This window comes from Amphiura filiformis, chromosome 5 (genome assembly GCF_039555335.1).
Source record: "Amphiura filiformis chromosome 5, Afil_fr2py, whole genome shotgun sequence".
NCBI lineage: Eukaryota > Metazoa > Echinodermata > Ophiuroidea > Amphilepidida > Amphiuridae > Amphiura > Amphiura filiformis.
Genome location: NC_092632.1, coordinates 52,752,184 through 52,771,855, shown reverse-complemented (window position 1 = coordinate 52,771,855; position 19,672 = coordinate 52,752,184). Strand labels below are relative to the sequence as shown.

The 19,672-nt window shown below is 36.8% G+C and overlaps 1 protein-coding gene across 1 annotated transcript; it reads left to right on the top strand.

The window, feature by feature from the left end:
- Positions 1-2,733: 2,733 nt before the first annotated feature.
- LOC140151683 (phospholipase B1, membrane-associated-like) lies at positions 2,734-19,320 on the top strand. The gene is made up of 11 exons (XM_072174019.1): positions 2,734-2,988; positions 7,424-7,497; positions 8,062-8,140; positions 8,611-8,669; positions 10,530-10,597; positions 11,061-11,104; positions 15,621-15,729; positions 16,518-16,713; positions 17,229-17,317; positions 17,896-17,968; positions 19,180-19,320. Exons 1-11 carry the CDS (start codon positions 2,922-2,924, stop codon positions 19,318-19,320), a joined length of 999 nt encoding a protein of 332 aa, XP_072030120.1. The 5' UTR covers positions 2,734-2,921.
- The last annotated feature ends 352 nt before the right edge of the window (positions 19,321-19,672 follow it).

Here is a 19,672-nt window from a genome sequence, read left to right as displayed (position 1 = left end):
TTGACGAATTTTTAATGTACATCAACACATTGTCTGGCAAGGTCATATATGTTGGAGATTTTAACATACATGTAAATAAACCTGACAAGTATGATGCTAGTCACTTCTTGTCATCGGTGGAAGGAGTTAACCTGCAGCAACACATCGTCGGTCCCACCCACAGGGATGGTAACACCCTCGACTTGATACTCTCACGACAAGAGGAGAACCTTGTTGCAAGCTGGTCGATAGGTCCAAGGATGGGTTCTGATCATCACATCATCTACTGTAAACTCAAAGTTCCGAGACCAGAAGTCCAGAAGGAGGAAATCACGTTCAGGAATTTCAAGAACATCGACTTGGATGCTTTCAAAAATGACTTTTGGTCAACAATGAAGTGTGAGAACTTGATTTCTGAAGATGATGTAAATAGTGTCACCATTAACTTTGAAAATGCTCTATCTGCCACTGTAGATAAACATGCTCCTGTTATAAAGAAAACCCGTAGCAGTCGTATTCATCAACCATGGTATAACAACGAGATCCATGAGGCAAGGAGAGTCGGCCGTAGGTATGAGAAACAGTGGCGGAAAACATGTCTTGAGGTACACCACCAACTCTACCTTGAACAACTGGAGCTCGTAAATACCATGATTGTGAATGCTAAGAAGGTTTATCTACAAGGCAAGTTGAAAGATGCTGACTCAAAATCAATGTTCAGAACTGTAAATAGCCTTTTGAATAACAATAATAAGATTCTTCCATCTCATGACTCTCTACCAACTTTATGTGACAACTTTGCTACATTTTTCAAAGAAAAAGTTGATAAGATCCAGGAAGGTCTGGAGCAGCAAAGAAACAGTGTCAATGATTTGCGTGTAAATGTGTATCAAAGTCATGTTTCATGTACTCTTTCTGAGTTTGATCAAGTTAGTGCTGATGATGTTATGAAGATTATTAATGGATTTGCAGCTAAATATTGTATTCTAGATTCAGTACCCACTTGGTTTCTGAAAAGCAACTGTGAGGTTTTTGTCAATGCCATTACCAAAATTGTCAAATTGTCTTTATCTACAGGTGTGTTCCCGGACACTTTAAAACATGCCATCATAGGTCCGTTGATTAAGAAATCATCTCTTGATAGGAACATTTTAAAGAACTATAGACCTGTATCGAACATTAAGTTCCTATCTAAGGTTATTGAGAGAATTGTTGTAAACAGCATTACCAAACATAATGCAAGATAATAATTTGGGCGAGCCACTGCAATCGGCGTATCGTGCAGCACATAGCACAGAGACGGCATTATTAAAGGTCAAAGATGATATTATGACATCTCTTCATCATCGACAAGGGGTCTTCCTTGTGTTATTAGACTTGAGTGCCGCCTTTGACACGGTCAACCATAACATCCTTTTTCAGCGAATGCATCAAGAACTTGGTATCAGTGGCACAGCCCTTCAGTGGATGAAATCATATTTCAGCGGACGAACCACCAGTGTATGTGTAAATGGTTGCCAATCAGCGAAGTGTGCCCTCGACTACGGTCTGCCTCAGGGGTCAATTGTTGGTCCCATATCCTTCAGCATCTACACCATCCCAATTGGAAGAATCATACGCGAACACCGCCTTTCTTACCATCTTTATGCAGATGACGTGCAACTGTATACCAACTTTGACCCGGCATGTCAGTCGTCCATTGATCGTGCACTCTCCTCTCTTACATCATGCATTGGTGACATTCAATCATGGATGACGTGCAATATGCTTCAACTCAATCGTGAGAAGACTGAATTCTTCATCGCCGCTTCATCTCATGTTAAGAACCAGATGCCTGCTGTCACACTCCAAATTGGAAGTGAGGCCATTGAACCATCGGAAACAGTCCGAAATCTTGGAGTTATCTTTGATAACTGCATGACCATGCGTAACCAAATTTCTTCACTCACACGCAGTGTTTCATTCCACCTTCGCAATATCTCTCGCATTAGACGATTCTTGGACTTTGATACTAGTAATGACATTATCCGCTCACTTATCTTATCCAGGCTTGATTATGGCAATGTTCTCCTCATGGGTGCCAACACGACTGATATCGCTCGCCTTCAGACCCTCCAAAACTGGGCTGCAAAAATCATCTTTTGTGCGAAGAAAAGGGACCATGTATCGCCGCTTTTACATCAGCTCCACTGGTTGTCTGTAGAGGATAGAATAACATTCAAAGCCATGCTGTATGTTTTTAAATGCCTTGCCGGCATTGGACCAGAATACCTGTCATCATATCTGGAACTTAAGAATCCTCGCGAGGGCCTTAGATCCGCCTCAGATCGCACACGTTTGAATGTGCCGATCATACGCAGTTGGACTTTTAAATCCGCTGCCGACAAGGCATTTACCTACAATGCACCTCTGATCTGGAACAATTTACCGTCATCTGTGCGAAGTGCTCAAACAGTCTCTGCCTTTAAAAAAGGCCTCAAAACCCACCTGTTTCCGCAAACATAATTTTGCTTGCTTCATTTTTCTTTTGTTTTTCAATTGTTTCTTGTATATATTTTGCATATGTTTTGGTTTTTCACGCTGTGATCTTTTGAAATGGCGTGTAACAAAAGCTCTCATGTATGTATATGCAATTGTTTACGAGTATGTACCAATCATACTTTACTTTCAATTATAGACTTAGATTTTGTTAGCTTAATCAACCAGTCGGTGTATTTGCGTTGTGCATTCGTGTGAATTTGGGTAAAAGGTGATTTTGGCCTTGAGTCAGTACGACTCGTAACAGTTGAGGACACAATAGACTATTGACAACTTAGTCGTGCAGCCCTAAGTTTGTCTAAGGCTGCCCCCTCTATAGCTTTCTATATTGTGGAAGTCTCGTTACGCCATTGACGCAGACAAGAACCGCTCTTAGATTTCTGATACAAATAAGCTTATCTAGTATGGAAAAACAAGTTGTTTTACTCGCATTTGTTCTGAGTTTGATCGCCTGTACTTGTGCACCACCAGGTGAGTAATTATCTTTGATTAATGAACTGCTGTATTTGAACAATTACAGTCGACATAATAAGAAGCTTGTATGTATCTACATGGAAAACCTAATAAAATCTCATGTAGGCTATAATTCAAATAATTCATGACACTTGTTGTGTACAAACAAGGTTATCACTTAGTGAAATCAGAAAAATTATTCCGTTAATAGGTGCATGTTTGCCATATACCACAAAAAGTATTGTGGCAAATAAAGGCACTGGCCCCTGCACAGTATCTGAATTTGATTATTATCGGTACTATATTAAATATAATAGAGCATATATCCGCATCACCGAACATGCTGAATGTCCGTAGTACACACATGCATATTTTGTATGTATTTAATACACACATATGGCAGTGGCAGTTGAACCCGGCATGGTTGAACCAGAGTTAATGCAGCGTACGAAACTACTACTTTTTCTTGGTGTTCCGTACTAGTTATGTAAGCTTTATGTTGGCATATTAATTTTGTTTATTATACATTCAAATGACTATAATGAAAAATAGGAACCTTACCAGATATAGATATGCATACAATATACGATATAGTGTGATCATGTTTTCCTTTAAAGTGTCAATTATTTATTAATCGAATTGGTTGGCGTACAATACAACCTGGCAAGGCTTTACTATAATTTTCGATACATATTGGCACTTGATAATGAAGTAATCATGGTAATGATGTGGTATGTTGCCGAGAACTTCGCGAGAGATCAATAATTTGGATAGTTTAGTTTTGGGTGAGGTCAATATAATTTGGGTAGTTTAGTTTTGGGTCAGTTTGTACAAAAGTCGAGATTGTATACAATCTTTATTACATGGCAGTTTCTTGTATTAAGGTTAGCAGCTATTTTAAACTGTTGCAATTTGGTAGTTCACATTATCTTGCGAATGGTAATGAGCTTTGACAAAAATTGCATTGCTCATTTCATAGCGAGTGTGTAGAAGAATTCAAATATCACAGATATACTTTTATAGGTCTTGTGGTTCTTGAGTTATGTTGTAAAGAGGGCTGGAACAACAACACTTTTGTAAAACGTACATAACTCATTAACAACAATAAATCAAGGAAGTTTTCAAAGTGTATGATTTGTAGAATGAACTTTTGCTAAACATCAAAGCGTTATTTTTCAATAATATATTGATTTAGATATTGAAAATCGATATTTTGACTGCTTCAACCAACAATACCGCGTCTATACCCTGAAAATACCAGTTCTTATCAAAATGCTGCATTATAGAAAACACAGATAAGCTGGGTACATGCCAGACAACATTTGACCTCAAACACTTTTCCTTTAAGGGGAGACACAGCAGTGTTCGCCAAAATCCAAGTGTTTACTAAAATGCTTTTAGAATAAGAATGTTAATTTATTGCACATACTAAGGAAGCCTGATTACCCTTTTGAAATAGCCGAGTGGGAGGGTTTTCAATGAAATATTTTGTGTATAACAACTGAAGCATCCTATGTATAACAGAATATATGAATATTTACTGTACATCATATAAGAACGATTCGTGATATCCGATCATGGTACAGTTGATGTGGTTTAGAAGGCGGAGTAAATAATTTTAATTTTATATACGCCAAAATATTTTGTTTTAATTTATTAGAAATGAAGACTGAAAACATGGTGAAAATTCCATGTAAAATTACATAGAACCCGACAAAGATTACTGTTTCGTTTTTACGGTAATGTAATCTTTCATTGTCTGAAATAAACTTCTGAAATAAATGGTCTTTTTATATAAAAGGTAAAAACCCGGAACGTCTGTACAAGAAAAAATGGTTGGCACTACTGTCTGTCCAATTAACTTAGACACCCGGTTTTTATGATTTCGAAAAGTTTTCACTTTGGCAAAAAGCCATGAAAGGAAAGTTGCTAAACACTGTTAGACCTAACAGAAATTATTAGTAAAGCGATGAAAAAATATTTTTCCGTGTACTTTTATTCAATTTTGACCGATTTACAGCAAGATATCTGGGTCCAGGCGAATATTCCTAATGACTTGAAACTTTTGATGGGATAATCTATTTACAATAAGGGGTGTTTGAACATTGTAACCATGCATATTGATCAGTAATACCACCCTTTTTTCTTTGTTCCTTATCATCGATGCAATATAATAATAGATGCTATTACTAATTCACAATAAAAGGCATATGACGTTTCATACCGTAAATATGGCGGACTACTCAAATGCATTCAACAAAAGCATGATTGCAATCTACCGCGAGAGTTCGTCTCACACACATAACAAATATGCTACGATCAAATCGTTGATGACAATATTTGATTGAATGGACTGTAGGGGCCTAGACAATATTTGATTGAATGGACTGTAGGGGCCTACTGCACCATGATTACGGTGAAGGACACCGGTTCAAATCCTTGTTTGGAGCCAATCAATAATTTCATGAGCTTCCATGCACAACCTCTATAACTCATAGGACATATAAGATGACACAGTTGGTGCATTATAACAAATGATAGGGCAAGTTACTTACCTGGCGTTTTATCTTTTCTGTTTCCGGTTTCGGTTTCGGATCTCATTGTTATTTTGAAGTGTTAGCATGGTACGTCAGGGATCGATACGAAGGGATAAGCATCCTAGGTTACATAACCAAACCGGAAGATGTAGCCTAGGTCTAGACAATAGGCGGATTAGCGGCCATTTTGTCTTCTACATGATTTTATTCACGTGTCCTTATACTTTAGTACACAAATATATAAGTTAACAGGTTTACAATTTTAAAATTATATTTTGTGTATACAATATATTCTGTAGTAAATCGATCAAATGACGGTGTTTGTTCAGGTATTATGCTTGATAGAATTAAATTGTCTGACCAGCTAGTATTCTCCTCCGCCGTCAGTGTGATTCCAGTCACTCCACGTACCGTGTTGCGAAGGTGGAGGAGACTAAAGATGTGTTGACGAACACGCATGCGTTAAAAATGATGTAGCCTTAGTCGAACAATAGCGTGACGTAGTTCCCGGCATTGTTCCTATGCACTTTCCCCCTCCTGGGTACGTGTGAACAATCCTTTAATTCTAGTATTTTGTTGACTACAGAAAAGTTGAACGAAGATAACTTCTGTTTCGGTTTCGGGAGTTATGTTAATTTCTGACATGAGAAACGTGAGATGAGAGGGTTGATGCCCCGGGGTTGATGCTAATCTAGACAAAAGAAGTGTCTAAATTTTACGGTCGTAAATTCGCGATAAATTGTACGGCTTCAATTGACTTGCGTTGGGTGTATAAGTACTCCAGCCTTGGCGGGAGTAGCTCGTGAAAATAGCCCAGCGTAGATATACACTGTAGTCAATCAATAGTAATCAGTGTTGCCAAGAATTACGTATACTTGTTCGTGCAATCGCGCAAAAAATCGGTCATATTATGATTATGTAGAGACTAAACGGGGAATTATTTTCGTCCCAAATACACCTTAAAACTTGGTAATATGCAACACCAGAGAAGTGCGTTGAAGTGAAACTAATAGGATTTCTTTCATTGGAATTGGTAATCTAGTTTTGTAACATGTCCTAAATTTTTAGCTAATTTAGGTGTTTGGAAGTATTCGCACTTGTGTTTTAGGAAGGATATGTAAACGACAGATAACACCAAAAAATATGAAGAAATTATTTCCAAACCGTGTTAAGTCAACAATCATTATGTTGCTCATTTTCAAGAATGCTGGTTAACAATAAGCAGACCATTGTCTCATTTCGTGAACAAAGGCCACATACCATTGCTATCTTGCGTTTCCTTTATAATCGGTTACCCAACTGAAACTATAATACCAGCTCATTGCGATACCGCACAGATAAAACAGACACATGTGCACAACCAGAGAAGATCTGATTTAATCAGTTGAGCTGTTTTCAATTAGTGTTATCTTGGTTTAATAGCTTTTATGGGGTTTAAGTCCTGCAAAGGTCGTGGTGAATTCTACTGTAGGCATGACTGCATCATGCTTCAAATTAAGATGGATACTTAAGAATCGATGGCCGAGTCGTCTAGCGCATTGGTACACGGTTAGTATACCGGTATTTAAAGTTAGTTCGTTATCTATGATAGCGGTAGGGTGCGGCATGGGTTCGAGGCCATCCCCTGCCAAAATTTCTTTTTTGAAAAAAATCTATTTTACGAATTTATGTATGGCTTAGGGTGGTGTGAAGGAAGAGTAATGGGAGAGAACATGGACCTTTTCCGACAATTTTTTTAAAAGTTTGAGTCCAAAGTATATATAACTATACATGTGTGAAAAGGAAATCAGTCGAGGAATGGCAATCTCGCTTTAAACACTAAGCGGAAATCACGACAAATTTAATTCATTATGAACACTGTTCAAAATAGTATGATAATATCATTATACATTTGGCATCCCTTGTTTCTCTTTTAGGATCTTTGGAGCGCTATCCAGAAACTTTGAAGATTTTAAGCGACGACGTCAGAACATTCACACTTTCAAAATATGTTAAGTCAAATATTCGATATCATACCGGTGTAAGTAATATGTCCTAATTTTGTCTCATTAATCTGGCAATCTTTCTCCAAAATCTTCGAACGCAAACTTATCAATAAAGTATAATACCCGAATATATTTTGTTCGAAGTAGCAGATATACCGTGGCAATATGTAATTTTTGTTTTACGTTGATCTGTGTAACGAATAATATGCCCAGAATAATGTCACTAAAACGCTTTTTCCAGTTTGGAATCACTAGAATAGGCAAATTAAAGTAACAATTAATAGTTCAAGTACGTACATTGTGCTCATAAATAATATCGTGTTGGGAAAAACTCAATCTGACCATTTTTATAATTCGCATTTTCCTGCCGTTAATGGGGTAAACATAACAATAATAATTGGTAAACATATCCATCGATAAAAAATGATAAAAGAATAATATAATAATTATTTTGATCAATGTTCAAATATATTTTACCCCATCAACGGCAGAAAAGTGCCAATTATTAATATGGTAATAATGAATGATGCTTATATGTCTTTTTAAAACAAAGTCTTGTCCACTTTTAGTCAAGATCACGCCAGAAAAGTGGAGTCAACATTAAGTTTAAGTGCGACCCATCTAAGTCAGCAGAACCACCGACGTCAGGTAAATTGCATATTCTATTTATAGCAATATTTTCCTGGGACAGTATTGTGATGTGCCCTGAGTATTGTGATGTGCCCTGAGTAGTTAAAAAATAAATAAATGCAAGATTTTGAAGATACATTTGAAGATACATTTGAAGAGTAAAACAGAACTTGAAATAAATGCGGACATGTGGAGTTAATGCAAGTGAGTATTGGGACGAGATTATTTTGAAACTGTTCTACCAAGTTTTAAAAGGAATGTACCTTGAATGCGCAAACAATATAGTTCAAAATGAACGAATATCATTATTGAAGATGTGGTGACTGAAGGATCAACGGCCCAGTCACAGACCCTTGTGGAACACAGCGCCATAATGTGGTGACTGGAGGATCAACGGTCCAGTCACAGACCCTTGTGGAACACAACTCGTTTGTACTTTGTTTTATATAGTAATCTATTGTATCAACTCACTGCTCTTTTTTTTGCAGTTCATCAACTACGACCAGGGGATATTAATGTAGTTGCGGCTTTAGGGGATTCCCAAACGGTAAGCGTCTAAATACCTATTTATGATGGATGACCTGATTAACAGTTTCGTTCCCATACTTTAAAATCAAAATGCAGATTTTGGAGCCAGGTGGAAGCTTATAATAATTCACATATCTACAGGGAAAATTTAGGCCTGAATTATGTTTCGTTTTGGCAGTATGAGCAACATTAACCACATGTTTGCATCTAGAATCCAAATAACTCCAATCCAAATAAAAGAATGTTCAGGTGATGGGCTGAAATGTGAGGTAGTACCCATCATGTGTTACAATCGGGCCACTACCTTTACATAATAGGCATAGATGTGCGATGGACTAAAGTGCTGTATATTTGGCGAAACGTGATTGTTTTTATTATATAACGAACAATTTGTTTGGGAGATTAACTGATAGCGATGCTATTTGACCCTTGATGACCCTTTTTAACTTTTTGACATGTTACCACCACACACACTTCGGTCATTATTTTAGTAGTACTGTGAGGGGACTGAAACTGTGAGAGCACTGGCAGCATAATAGCAATAGGGCTACTGTTTGACCTCCGATGACCCCTTATAACCTTTGACCCTAGATGACCTCGGTTTGATGACCTTTACCTTGTATGACCTCAGTATTATTACATACAATTAGAAATCATTTTCAGCTATGAATTCTGGATAGGCATTGCGGTATTCACAGGTGTTGTGAAATTTCTGACAGCTTGGGCAGGTGGGCAAATATTTGTACTTTTTTTTATGCACTTGACTTATACACTTGACTGCTTCATGTTATCTACTTGAGGCAAATTTTCCCTCATAGATGACCTTTGACCTTGAGGGGGCTCTTCGAAAACCACCCGGTCAACATGGTTTTCCCGATGCTTATCCATATCTTAATATCGGATCGATGCGTCGAAGCGCGGCGAAATGCATTGCTGGACAGACAGACACACCCACACCACCCCCACCCCCACCCGACTTTGCTCATTATTTTAGTAGTATACATATTATTTAATCTTTTCAGTTTTCATATCTGTTTTTGTCTTTGAATCTCTCTGGTGTGTGAAGCTTAATTTCAAAAAGGTCATGTCATAAACCGGGGTCATAAACACCACAAGACACGACTGGTATTGGTGTGTCACGTAATCACCTGACAGCTTATATTCATCAAGCTTACACTATTTCATGGAACATGGGATTTCATATAAATTCCCAAAGAAGCAATACCATCAGAGATTTAAATTTACTTAACTTCAACTTGTTAGGATTTAAATTTCTTGAATCATCTCCTTCCCAAATAGTATAGCCTTTTGTACTAGCCTTTGTTAATTGATTTAAAAAGTCATCCCTATTGTATTAAGAAAATGTTCTTGTAGGGGACCCGTTTTTTGTTTTACGGAATGGAAAGGGTTGAGGTCAGAGGTTGTTTAAATGTAACCCCAGAATACATTGCAGCCACGGACGGCATGTTTGAGAAAATATCACACTGGGCTCATGCATTTTGCTGGTTTCATCTTCTTTTCCCAAACATTTAAAATGTTTATAATTGTTTTAAAAACCATGAGACTTTTTAACTTTCTTGGTGTCAATGTATCCACAAACATTATCCCTACCCAATTATCAATTCAAAACATAAAAATATCGATGAATATTCCATCAAAACTACTGGTTCTTATTTTGTACATAAATTTGAATGTGAAATGGTGTTGAAATGGTTCCTTTATTACATTGCACATAGTGCCATACTGCATGCTGGGGTTACATTGAATCAACCTATGGGTTGAAGTCATCAATAATATTGATCATCAAAAGCAAAACACACACGTTATTACAAACGAAATGTCGATCATCTTTTAAAAAGTTTAACTTTTTTTTTTGCAGGCGGGCCAAGGCGCAGACGCTAAATATCTACCAGGTGTAGCGAATGAAGCCCGGGGACTATCAGCTATGTTGGTAGAATTTTCCATAAATATGATAAAGACGAATTGCCAGTAGATCAAGATTTAATTTATGCTTACAGTTAGCATTGTTTGTTACAAGGCAACATAGTGGACTTCCTTCTACATTGGGCAAAAAATTGTGCATCTTACTTGAATTATTTCATGTCGGGTACATCAATTCGCAAACAACATATTTGAAATTAAATGATAGGAATTAAATGGTCTTTTTAATTTGTTTGTAAAAAATGCATGTTTGCAAACAAAGAAAATAAAATGGCGAAAAATTCTCGGTGCTTGAAGTGCCTGAAAAGTCTGGCGACATTCTCATCAAATTATTAGATGGTGATACTCTTTACCAATAATCAATGTACTTATATTTATGAATACATTATTATTATATATTAGAGTATTATATATTACACAGTAATTTCATGTTATTATTCATTTCTTATTAATTTCTTTATTTATCTAGGATTGGGGGTGACGAAACCCTTGACGAGGTTGTTACACTACCAAGTAAGTAAACTGGTCGCAAAAGGTTATCGTTATTCAACACTTGACAATTTGTCATGTTTTATACAATTTTAAAGTGCGAATTTTGGCACCTCATTTGTTGCTCTGCGATCTCGTTGAAAGAAGTTACAAGCATTCGAATGGTAAAGGGTCGGTCCGGTCGGATTTCAAAAGTTGCAGTAGCCCCTATACAAATGATAAGTTCGTTGATATTCAATGCGGTAATTGCTTTATTGCGCACACCATTTTCATTCAAATCAAAATCTGTATAATTGCCGCATGGTTATTTAATCGGAAAAAACAACAACAAAACAATGACAATAAAAAATGTGATAAATGTCAAAGGGAAAAATCAATCTGGATTCACACTAACCGTCGTTTTATCTTTTCAGTTTCTGTTTCCGTAACCGTAATAGTTTTTGTAAGTCATTGTTATTCTGAAGTGGTAGTCTCCCAGGTGTGGCCAATCTTTTATTCTAGCCTTTTGTTAGTTACTGAAAATTTGAAGCTCGTGAATTTCAGTTTTCGTTTTGGTAAGTTATATAGATTTTTACATAAAACCTTGAGATGTGCGGTTGGGTGCTAATCTAGACAAAAGAAGAGTCTAAATTTTACGGTCCTAAATTCGCGGTAAATTGTACGGCTTCAATTGACTTGTGTTTAGTGTATATGCACTTACGCCTAGACGTAAGTGGCTCGTAAAAATTGTCTTGCATTGAAATATATACTAACCATTTGCCAAGTTATAAGCAAAAGTTTTTCATATTGGCGATGAAACGAGCGTCTAAAATAGTCAAATATCTCCCAATGAGGCGCGTACAAGTGGTGATTTGGTAATCATGTTTTATATTGAAATACAACAAAAGAATTGCATTGGAGCAAAGATAATGTATTCTATTCATTCGTATCACTGGCAAGCTAATCTGATAATTGGTTGGGTCTATATGCAAGGCTCGGGTTTATTTTAAATGTTTATTTTTGCAGAGCTTATTTTCAGTCATGGATCATACTGATAAATTTCGCAAGGGACGGAGAGGGAGGGAGGGAGGGAGGGAGGGAAATACTTGAGACTGAACAAGTGAGAGTGGGAGGGGTGAGGAAGAAAGAGAGGAGAGAGAGATACTGAAAGACTAGAAAGAGAAGAACTCGAGAGGAGAGAGTAGGGACTGGGGAGGGAGGTGGGAGACTGATCATGGGGGGGGGGGCAAGAGCAAGCAAAATAGGGAGACAGACATTGATGGAAGGGCGACACTGTGGCCATGCACACGTGCTTTGGGGTTCGACAGGCTCATAAGCGGACCTTTTGTGATTTTAGGGCTTATTTGCAACGTTTTTACAGAAAAAAGTGGACTTTGTCATTCGGATTGGCATGCATTTTGTCAAATTAATATAGATTTACCAATGTTAAAGACGAGAGGGCGCTAGGCCATTAAAAACACTGGTGTTAACATAATCTGTTCTCTCCCGATTTTATTGACATAAGCAATCACCTCTATTAAGCTGATTGGTACTTCAGAGTTAACAATGAAGTCAGATTACAGTAACTTACTGAATCCCTTGCGTTTTCGTATCTGAACAAAAGACTTACGGAAACTGAAAAGATAAAAAGACCCTAAGAACTACAGAAGCCATCACATGCAATGAGAAACGTAGACATTCAAAATGCAGTCAATCTCGGATTTCGATGGTGGAATCAACCAAACATCAGAGAGGACAGTTCATTTGCCTTTTAGAAGCATGTGTTTCGTTCATTGTGTCGAGTTGTGACTCAATCAACCGTACAGAGATGGAAAGACAGGTATGAAGGTAGAAACGGATTAAATACTATTGTGCTGGATATAAATACTATTGGAGTATGTTTTTAGAACTTTCAAAGGCTTTTGATACTACAAAGCACAACATAATGACCCATTAGACGATTTACGGGGCACTGAACATGATTGGAATAACTTATGGAACTGGAAACAATGTGTACATTATAACACATGTGAATCCGAATTGAAAGACATTACATGCCGTATCCCTCAAGGTTCTATATTGGGACTTATACTATTTAGACCTATACTTTATATAAATCATATTGTTATCACAACTAACGTATTAAGAATTGGGCGTTTTTATGTACAAGTAGTATTGATGAATTATCAAACTTATTTAATAGTTTGTTTACCAAACAAGACACGCTAATAACTATAACTTAACTAAATGTGGCAGAGCATTCTTGGATCCGTAAAGCTAGTCCCAATTTAATGGAACTCATTGCAAAAAAAGTCTAATTCTCTGAAACATTTCCGAATCGTGCACAAAACACAATGAATTTCAAACTATGATTAATTACCGAGCAGAGTTTTTTGTTTGTTTCTTGATGTTGTTTTTCGTGTTTTCTGTTTAAGTAACTTTTTTGTTAAAGGGGATAGCTACTTCTGACCTTTGGGCCTTTCGTCCATCTACTCCATGATTCTTTTGATGTATTAATATTGAAGTGCATAGTTTGTTATTTTTATGTGAATTATGGGGATAAAATGAATGAATGAATGAATGAATGAATGAATGAATGAATGAATGAATGAATGAATGAATGAATGAATGAATGAATGAATGAATGAATGGATGAATGAATGAAGATACAGGACACTTTGATGACCTTCCAAGAAGTGACCGTCCGACATGTCCGAGGGTGACTTTTGCTGGGCATGGTGCTTCTTAAATGTCCGTGTTTTTCTTTGATGAATTCTTGATGAAAAGCATGTCTGAAAACATCAGCTCATGCTCCATCCGCGATGAGTTCAAATTGAAGGTCTATGTCCAATATGCTATGCCATCTGTAAGATATATGTTAACTGTGCATGAACTTACTGACACCCACCCAATTGGAATCATTAGATCATATGCATACTAATACTGTTAAATCTTTCTTGGGCCTCCCATCTAAAGGTCCAACCCCGGCCTTCATACATAGTCCTGAAGGGCTAGCTTTCCCCCGAATTTCAGATATTTACTTGGAATCCCATACGTCAGCTTACGCCCGTTGCATGATTAAGGCTGACGATCGCGTGGTGCAGGCCCTCAAGTGCAAAATGGATAGGGAGTCAAATTGGAAAAGGAAGAAAGTGAGATACGGTATAAAACGCTGGGACGATAAATATTCTGAGGCCCAAGAACAATGTGTCAACGTCGGTGAGGTCAAAGAAGGTGAAAATATCAAGTGGCTTGACTTAAAACAGAAAGTCAAAGACCTCATTGACGCTGATCGCATTATGTTCTGGAGGGAGTATATCAAACCTCTGATCCAACAAGGTAATCTCCTCAAACTCATGGAGGCTGAAGGAGCGGATCTTACATGGCGTTCAATTATTTTTGATCTTCCAAGAAATGTTTTATCGTTCGCGGTGCGTGCATCAATTGACTATCTGCCCACATTTTGCAATCTCAAAACCTGGGGCAAACGATCAAGCACTAATTGCAATTTATGCGAAACAAACAAACTCTCATGCATGTTCTTAACTCCTGTTCTGTTTCTTTAAAACAAGGCAGATTTACCTGGCGCCACGATTCCATACTGCACCATATCCTGAGACAACTGAAACTCATCTTGTCCACTTCACCTGATGTTAAAATATTCTCCGACTTGCCTGGGTTCACAACAACAGGAGGGACCCTCCCAGTCAACATTGTCATTTCCAAACTACGTCCCGATATTGTCATGGTCAATGAAAACCAGAACTCTATCCACTTGATTGAGTTAACTGTGCCATTTGAACAAAATATCTCTAGTGCACATGCGCGTAAAACTCTTAAGTATGAGAACTTAGTTTCTGATATTGTTGACAATGGCTATGCATGCAACATCACCTGCATCGAAATCGGATCCCGTGGGTTGGTTACCCCTGAAACCAAAGAGCGTTTGGTCACTATATTTTCTTTTGGTAAGTCAAAACCACCGAGATCTTTGCCAAAAGACCTCAGCAAAATTTCCCTGTTGACCAGCTACACTATTTGGAATGCCCGCCATGATCCTTCCTGGGGCACTGCTGATCAACCCCACCTCCAGCTTTAATCTTCTTTGGCACTCGTCCAGTTTATAGTTTTTCGTTGCTCGCGTCGTTGCATGCATAGCCCTGCATAGTTGATGACTTTTGTCTACCAACTTGTCCTGGGCGTAAGTCCAGTCTTTGTTTTTCATTGCTTTCTTTGTTTGTCTGTTTTGCTGAATAAAGATTGATGATATATAAAATTGTACTTGATGTGAATCCAGAGTGATTCTTGTTCCCCATTGTCATATCACATTCACATGGTCATTACTTTTTAATCGGTTAAACATGTGGCGAACACATTTGTGCAAAGTTTGAATGAAAAGGGCGCATAATAAATTAAATACCGCATGGGGTACTTATCCAGTAACCTAGGCAAGATCGTTTGTATTAGGTATATCTTCTTCGTTTATATCATACTTTCTTACATACAAAATTTCTTACATACAAAATGTAAATATATCCCGCTCATTATTTCACTCTTACAGACGTTCTACGAAGGTATAATCAAGAACTGTACGGGTATTCGATTGGAGTTGGTGATGTTGACAGTCCACAATCAAGATTAAATGTTGCAGATGCAAGAGGAAAATCACAGTATGTCTCTGAAACAATTTCTTCCAACATTCTGTTCATCTTAAGGGGGTATTACACCCTGCCCAATTTTGTGCCTATTTTTGCATTTTTCTCAAAAATTATAGCGCATTGGTGACAAGTAAGATATGTATATTATAGGGGCAAGGACTACAACTACTGCACTGGAAATTTTATTTCAGCAGTGACAACAGTTGTGGAGTTACAGTCAAAAATGAGGGAAAACCAGTATTTGATCAATAAATCAATAACTACTTGCCTTGAGTTGCTGCATTTTTAGTGCAGTAGTTGTAGTCCTTGCCCCTATAATATACATATCTTACTTGTCACCAATATGTTATAATTTTTGAGAAAAATGCAAAAATATGCACAAAATTGGCCAATGGTGTAGTACCCCCTTAACTCTCTCCACGCGGTTGTCGTCTGCGGACAAATTTTTTAAAAAATATCAAAATTCAAAACCTTCAGAATTGTATATTTTCATGATCAAATTTGGAATTGAAAATTGAAAAATGTATTAAAATGAGTACAAACAAGCATAGTATTGGTTTAGTGGTTCTTGGGATAGCTCTTGATATTTTGAGAAAATATCTCAAAACTTGAACTTTTTATATTCAAGCTTATTGCTATAGCACATGCCGTGAGTTCTTTTTGTCTCCACTTTAATGTCTTCTCTATCATCTATAGACATTATAACTGCTCGTGGTAAATCGAATTAATAGTATTAGTCAACTACAGGAAATGATAAGAATTATATTAATCATGTTTATACTTAACTTACATATTTCTAGAACTATGCCAGAACAGGCAGAAAAGTTAATTTCTAGACTATATGATGATCCCAACGTTGATGTTGAATCAGACTGGAAGGTTGTGAGTATCTTCATCGGTGGTAATGATTTATGTTCATGGTGCAATGACAAGGACCTTTATGATCCGGAGCAGTATGTTGCCAACATGGAAGAAGCTATAAAAATACTTGAGCAGGTATGCCCTGGTTAGGACTGGATGCAGAAAAGTTTTTAAAAAAATAACAACTTCAAAAGAACAAAAACATGCAAAATTAGCAACAACAAATCAAACAAAAAACAGACTGACGATTATATGTTATGTAATTCTAATGCTGTACCTTTGTGAGAAATATAAATGCTGAAGAGCTATCCATAATTACTGATGATAAAGTCTAAAAATCACCATGTGGTGTTACTGATACTTTATTGCGACACCGCAGTGCGGTATTTTGCAGTACGGCAACGTACCGCACCGCAAAGCAATGCGGCGTAGTATGAACGGACCTTTACTTATAAACCAGATAAGCAACTTCCGGCTAGTTTTTGCAGTTTCTCTGTGTGAACGCAACCTAAATGATCTCAGTGCAATTGTTAAATAAAAAAACAAGCAAGTACTCACCCTGATAATTGAGTGTTCCAAGGCAACGTGTAATATAGTATAATAGTATAATATGATATTATGAGGTAATGGTATGTTGTTAATTATCACAGGTACCCAGGATGTTCGTTAATGTAGTTGGTATCAGCAACGTATATGAACTTGGAAATATAACAGGTGTTCCTTGCGATTTGTTTCATTGGTGAGTAGAAACAAAAACTCAGCATATCGGACAAGATATATAATGCTGCTTTGGCAAAAGATATGTAATTGTAAGTTTCAAACACTTTGCATATGGGTATACGTCAATTTTCTGAAAAATTTTGCTCTAATAGTTTAGTTTTGGAAATATATCAAATATGCGTAGGATAATATTTTTATTACATAGTACTAAAACATTTCTGTGGCTCATAATGTATCATTGTCAAGTTTCTTGTACCCAATAACCTTGGTATCAACATGAATAGAAACGATAATTTTCTTTCAAATGACACCGATTACGTCATGATATCGTATTGCTATTGGATTTTATAACCAAAATATTGTAGTATGTGAAGATGGTGACCATTTTGGACGCCATCTTGGATTTAGAGGTGACAGGGGTACTAAAAGGACAGGAGAACATTAATCAAAATAATACTGTGTCATGTGCAATAAGAAAGTGAATAAACGGCCCTTTGATTAGTTCCTTTATAGAACATTAAACCCTTCCCCGAGTTATATTATAAAAATTACATTTTCAGCATCATGAATAATTATTATTATTATATTTTTAACAAGGGCGTTTTGTGAATGTGCCATGGGCGATAATGAGAAAATAGCCGAATTAAAAGCGATAAACAAAGAGTACCAAGTAAGTACCTGTAAATAAGCTCAAATAGTCAATTAGTAGTAGATCGACAGTGATTCAACGATGTGAATGTAAATGAATATAATTTACCATAAAATTATACAAAACAAGCATATATGCCCCTAAATGAGGTGTTTGTAGACGAAAGAGGCGAGAGGAAGACACACTTAACTAAAATATTAAAATAGATTGGTCTTACAATAATACTTGTTTGAAGAACCGCCTGTGTCGGAAATAGAGTTGCTTAAACTCCAAATAATGTTTTGTGGAGGGTGTCTTCCTTTCGTCTCTTCCGTCAACAATCCTCTCATTAAGAGGCTTAATACTTTTAAATGGAATTCTACTGTATTCTATCTTTTTTCTGGTCCCTACAACTTCTGTTTATGGTTGCATATACTATTATTATTTTCCACCTATAGCTGCTATTCTACAGTAAAGTAGGCTTGTCCAACGAAGTCGGCAAAAATCGACAGTCGTGACTTTTAACTCGACTATGATTTTGTTGAAAATATCGTTAAAAACGTCAATATCCGCCCCAAAACCAATCAAATACTAACATTTTCTTTGTTTTTCCTTAAATGTTAACATAGGATATGTCATTGATGGACATGACAGCTGGTTGGTTGGACTCGGCATTTTTGTTGTCTACCAACCTGCTGCCATGTGTAAATGCCATATACCTGTACCACTACCTCCATGCCTGTACCAAGGGGTTACAGAGCTACAGGCCTTTGGGCCTCAACTGTAATTCCTTCACTCATCGTTGTATTATGCATTTCCATAGTTTATTATATATGTATTATTCCTTATATCTTTATAATGTATTATTCTTATGTATTATTCTTGTATCATGTAATGAGTGAAAAGATAATAATAAATCTAATCTAATCTATAATTTTATTATTAGCAATAAATATTGTATAATAATACTGATTTGAGGGTAATTTCAACAAGGACCGTTCGGTACAGTGAAACGGCCATCTTTTATTTGATTTTTTTCCTTAATGATTGCTAGAGGGTAGTGTCAAAACATTGAACTTTAAGACATTTATATCCACACCCCCGTATCGACAAGCAACTTGAAGCAAGAATTCATAACAAAAACGTTATGTTACAGTGGTGGGACGCGGGCCAGCAGGGGGCCAGCAAAAGGTAAATCCGGCCTGGTTATCATGTTAACGATAACGCCGTTTTAAAAATTTTTATGTTTACAGAGGTTGTTGGAGGAGAGTATCACCAGTGGACAGTTTGACAAACGAGAAGATTTTACAGTAGTTTATCAACCTTTTTTTCATGATATGGATTTCCCAACTGTGAGTGAAAAATATATACCACTTTTAAAATTAAAGCCATAATGATTGATTTGCTCCACAGCAACGCCCTCAATATTTTTCGAATTTCTACTTTTTGCACCATTGTAATGGCCATTGGTGTACATAAATGCCCTGTGAAAGACTAAGCTTGAAGTGCTTTAATTATAGCAAAATTTAACATTAATATTATTTAAGGGGTACTACACGGTCTACACCCATGTGGTAAATTTGACTATTTTTGCATTTTTCTCAAAAAATAATTACACACTGGTAACAAAAGTTATGTATATTATTGGGGCAAGGAATCCAATTACTACACTGAAATTTCAGTGACTCAAGACAAGCGGTTCAGTATATATGATAGGAACCGAGGTACATCCTAGCGGTACCTTAT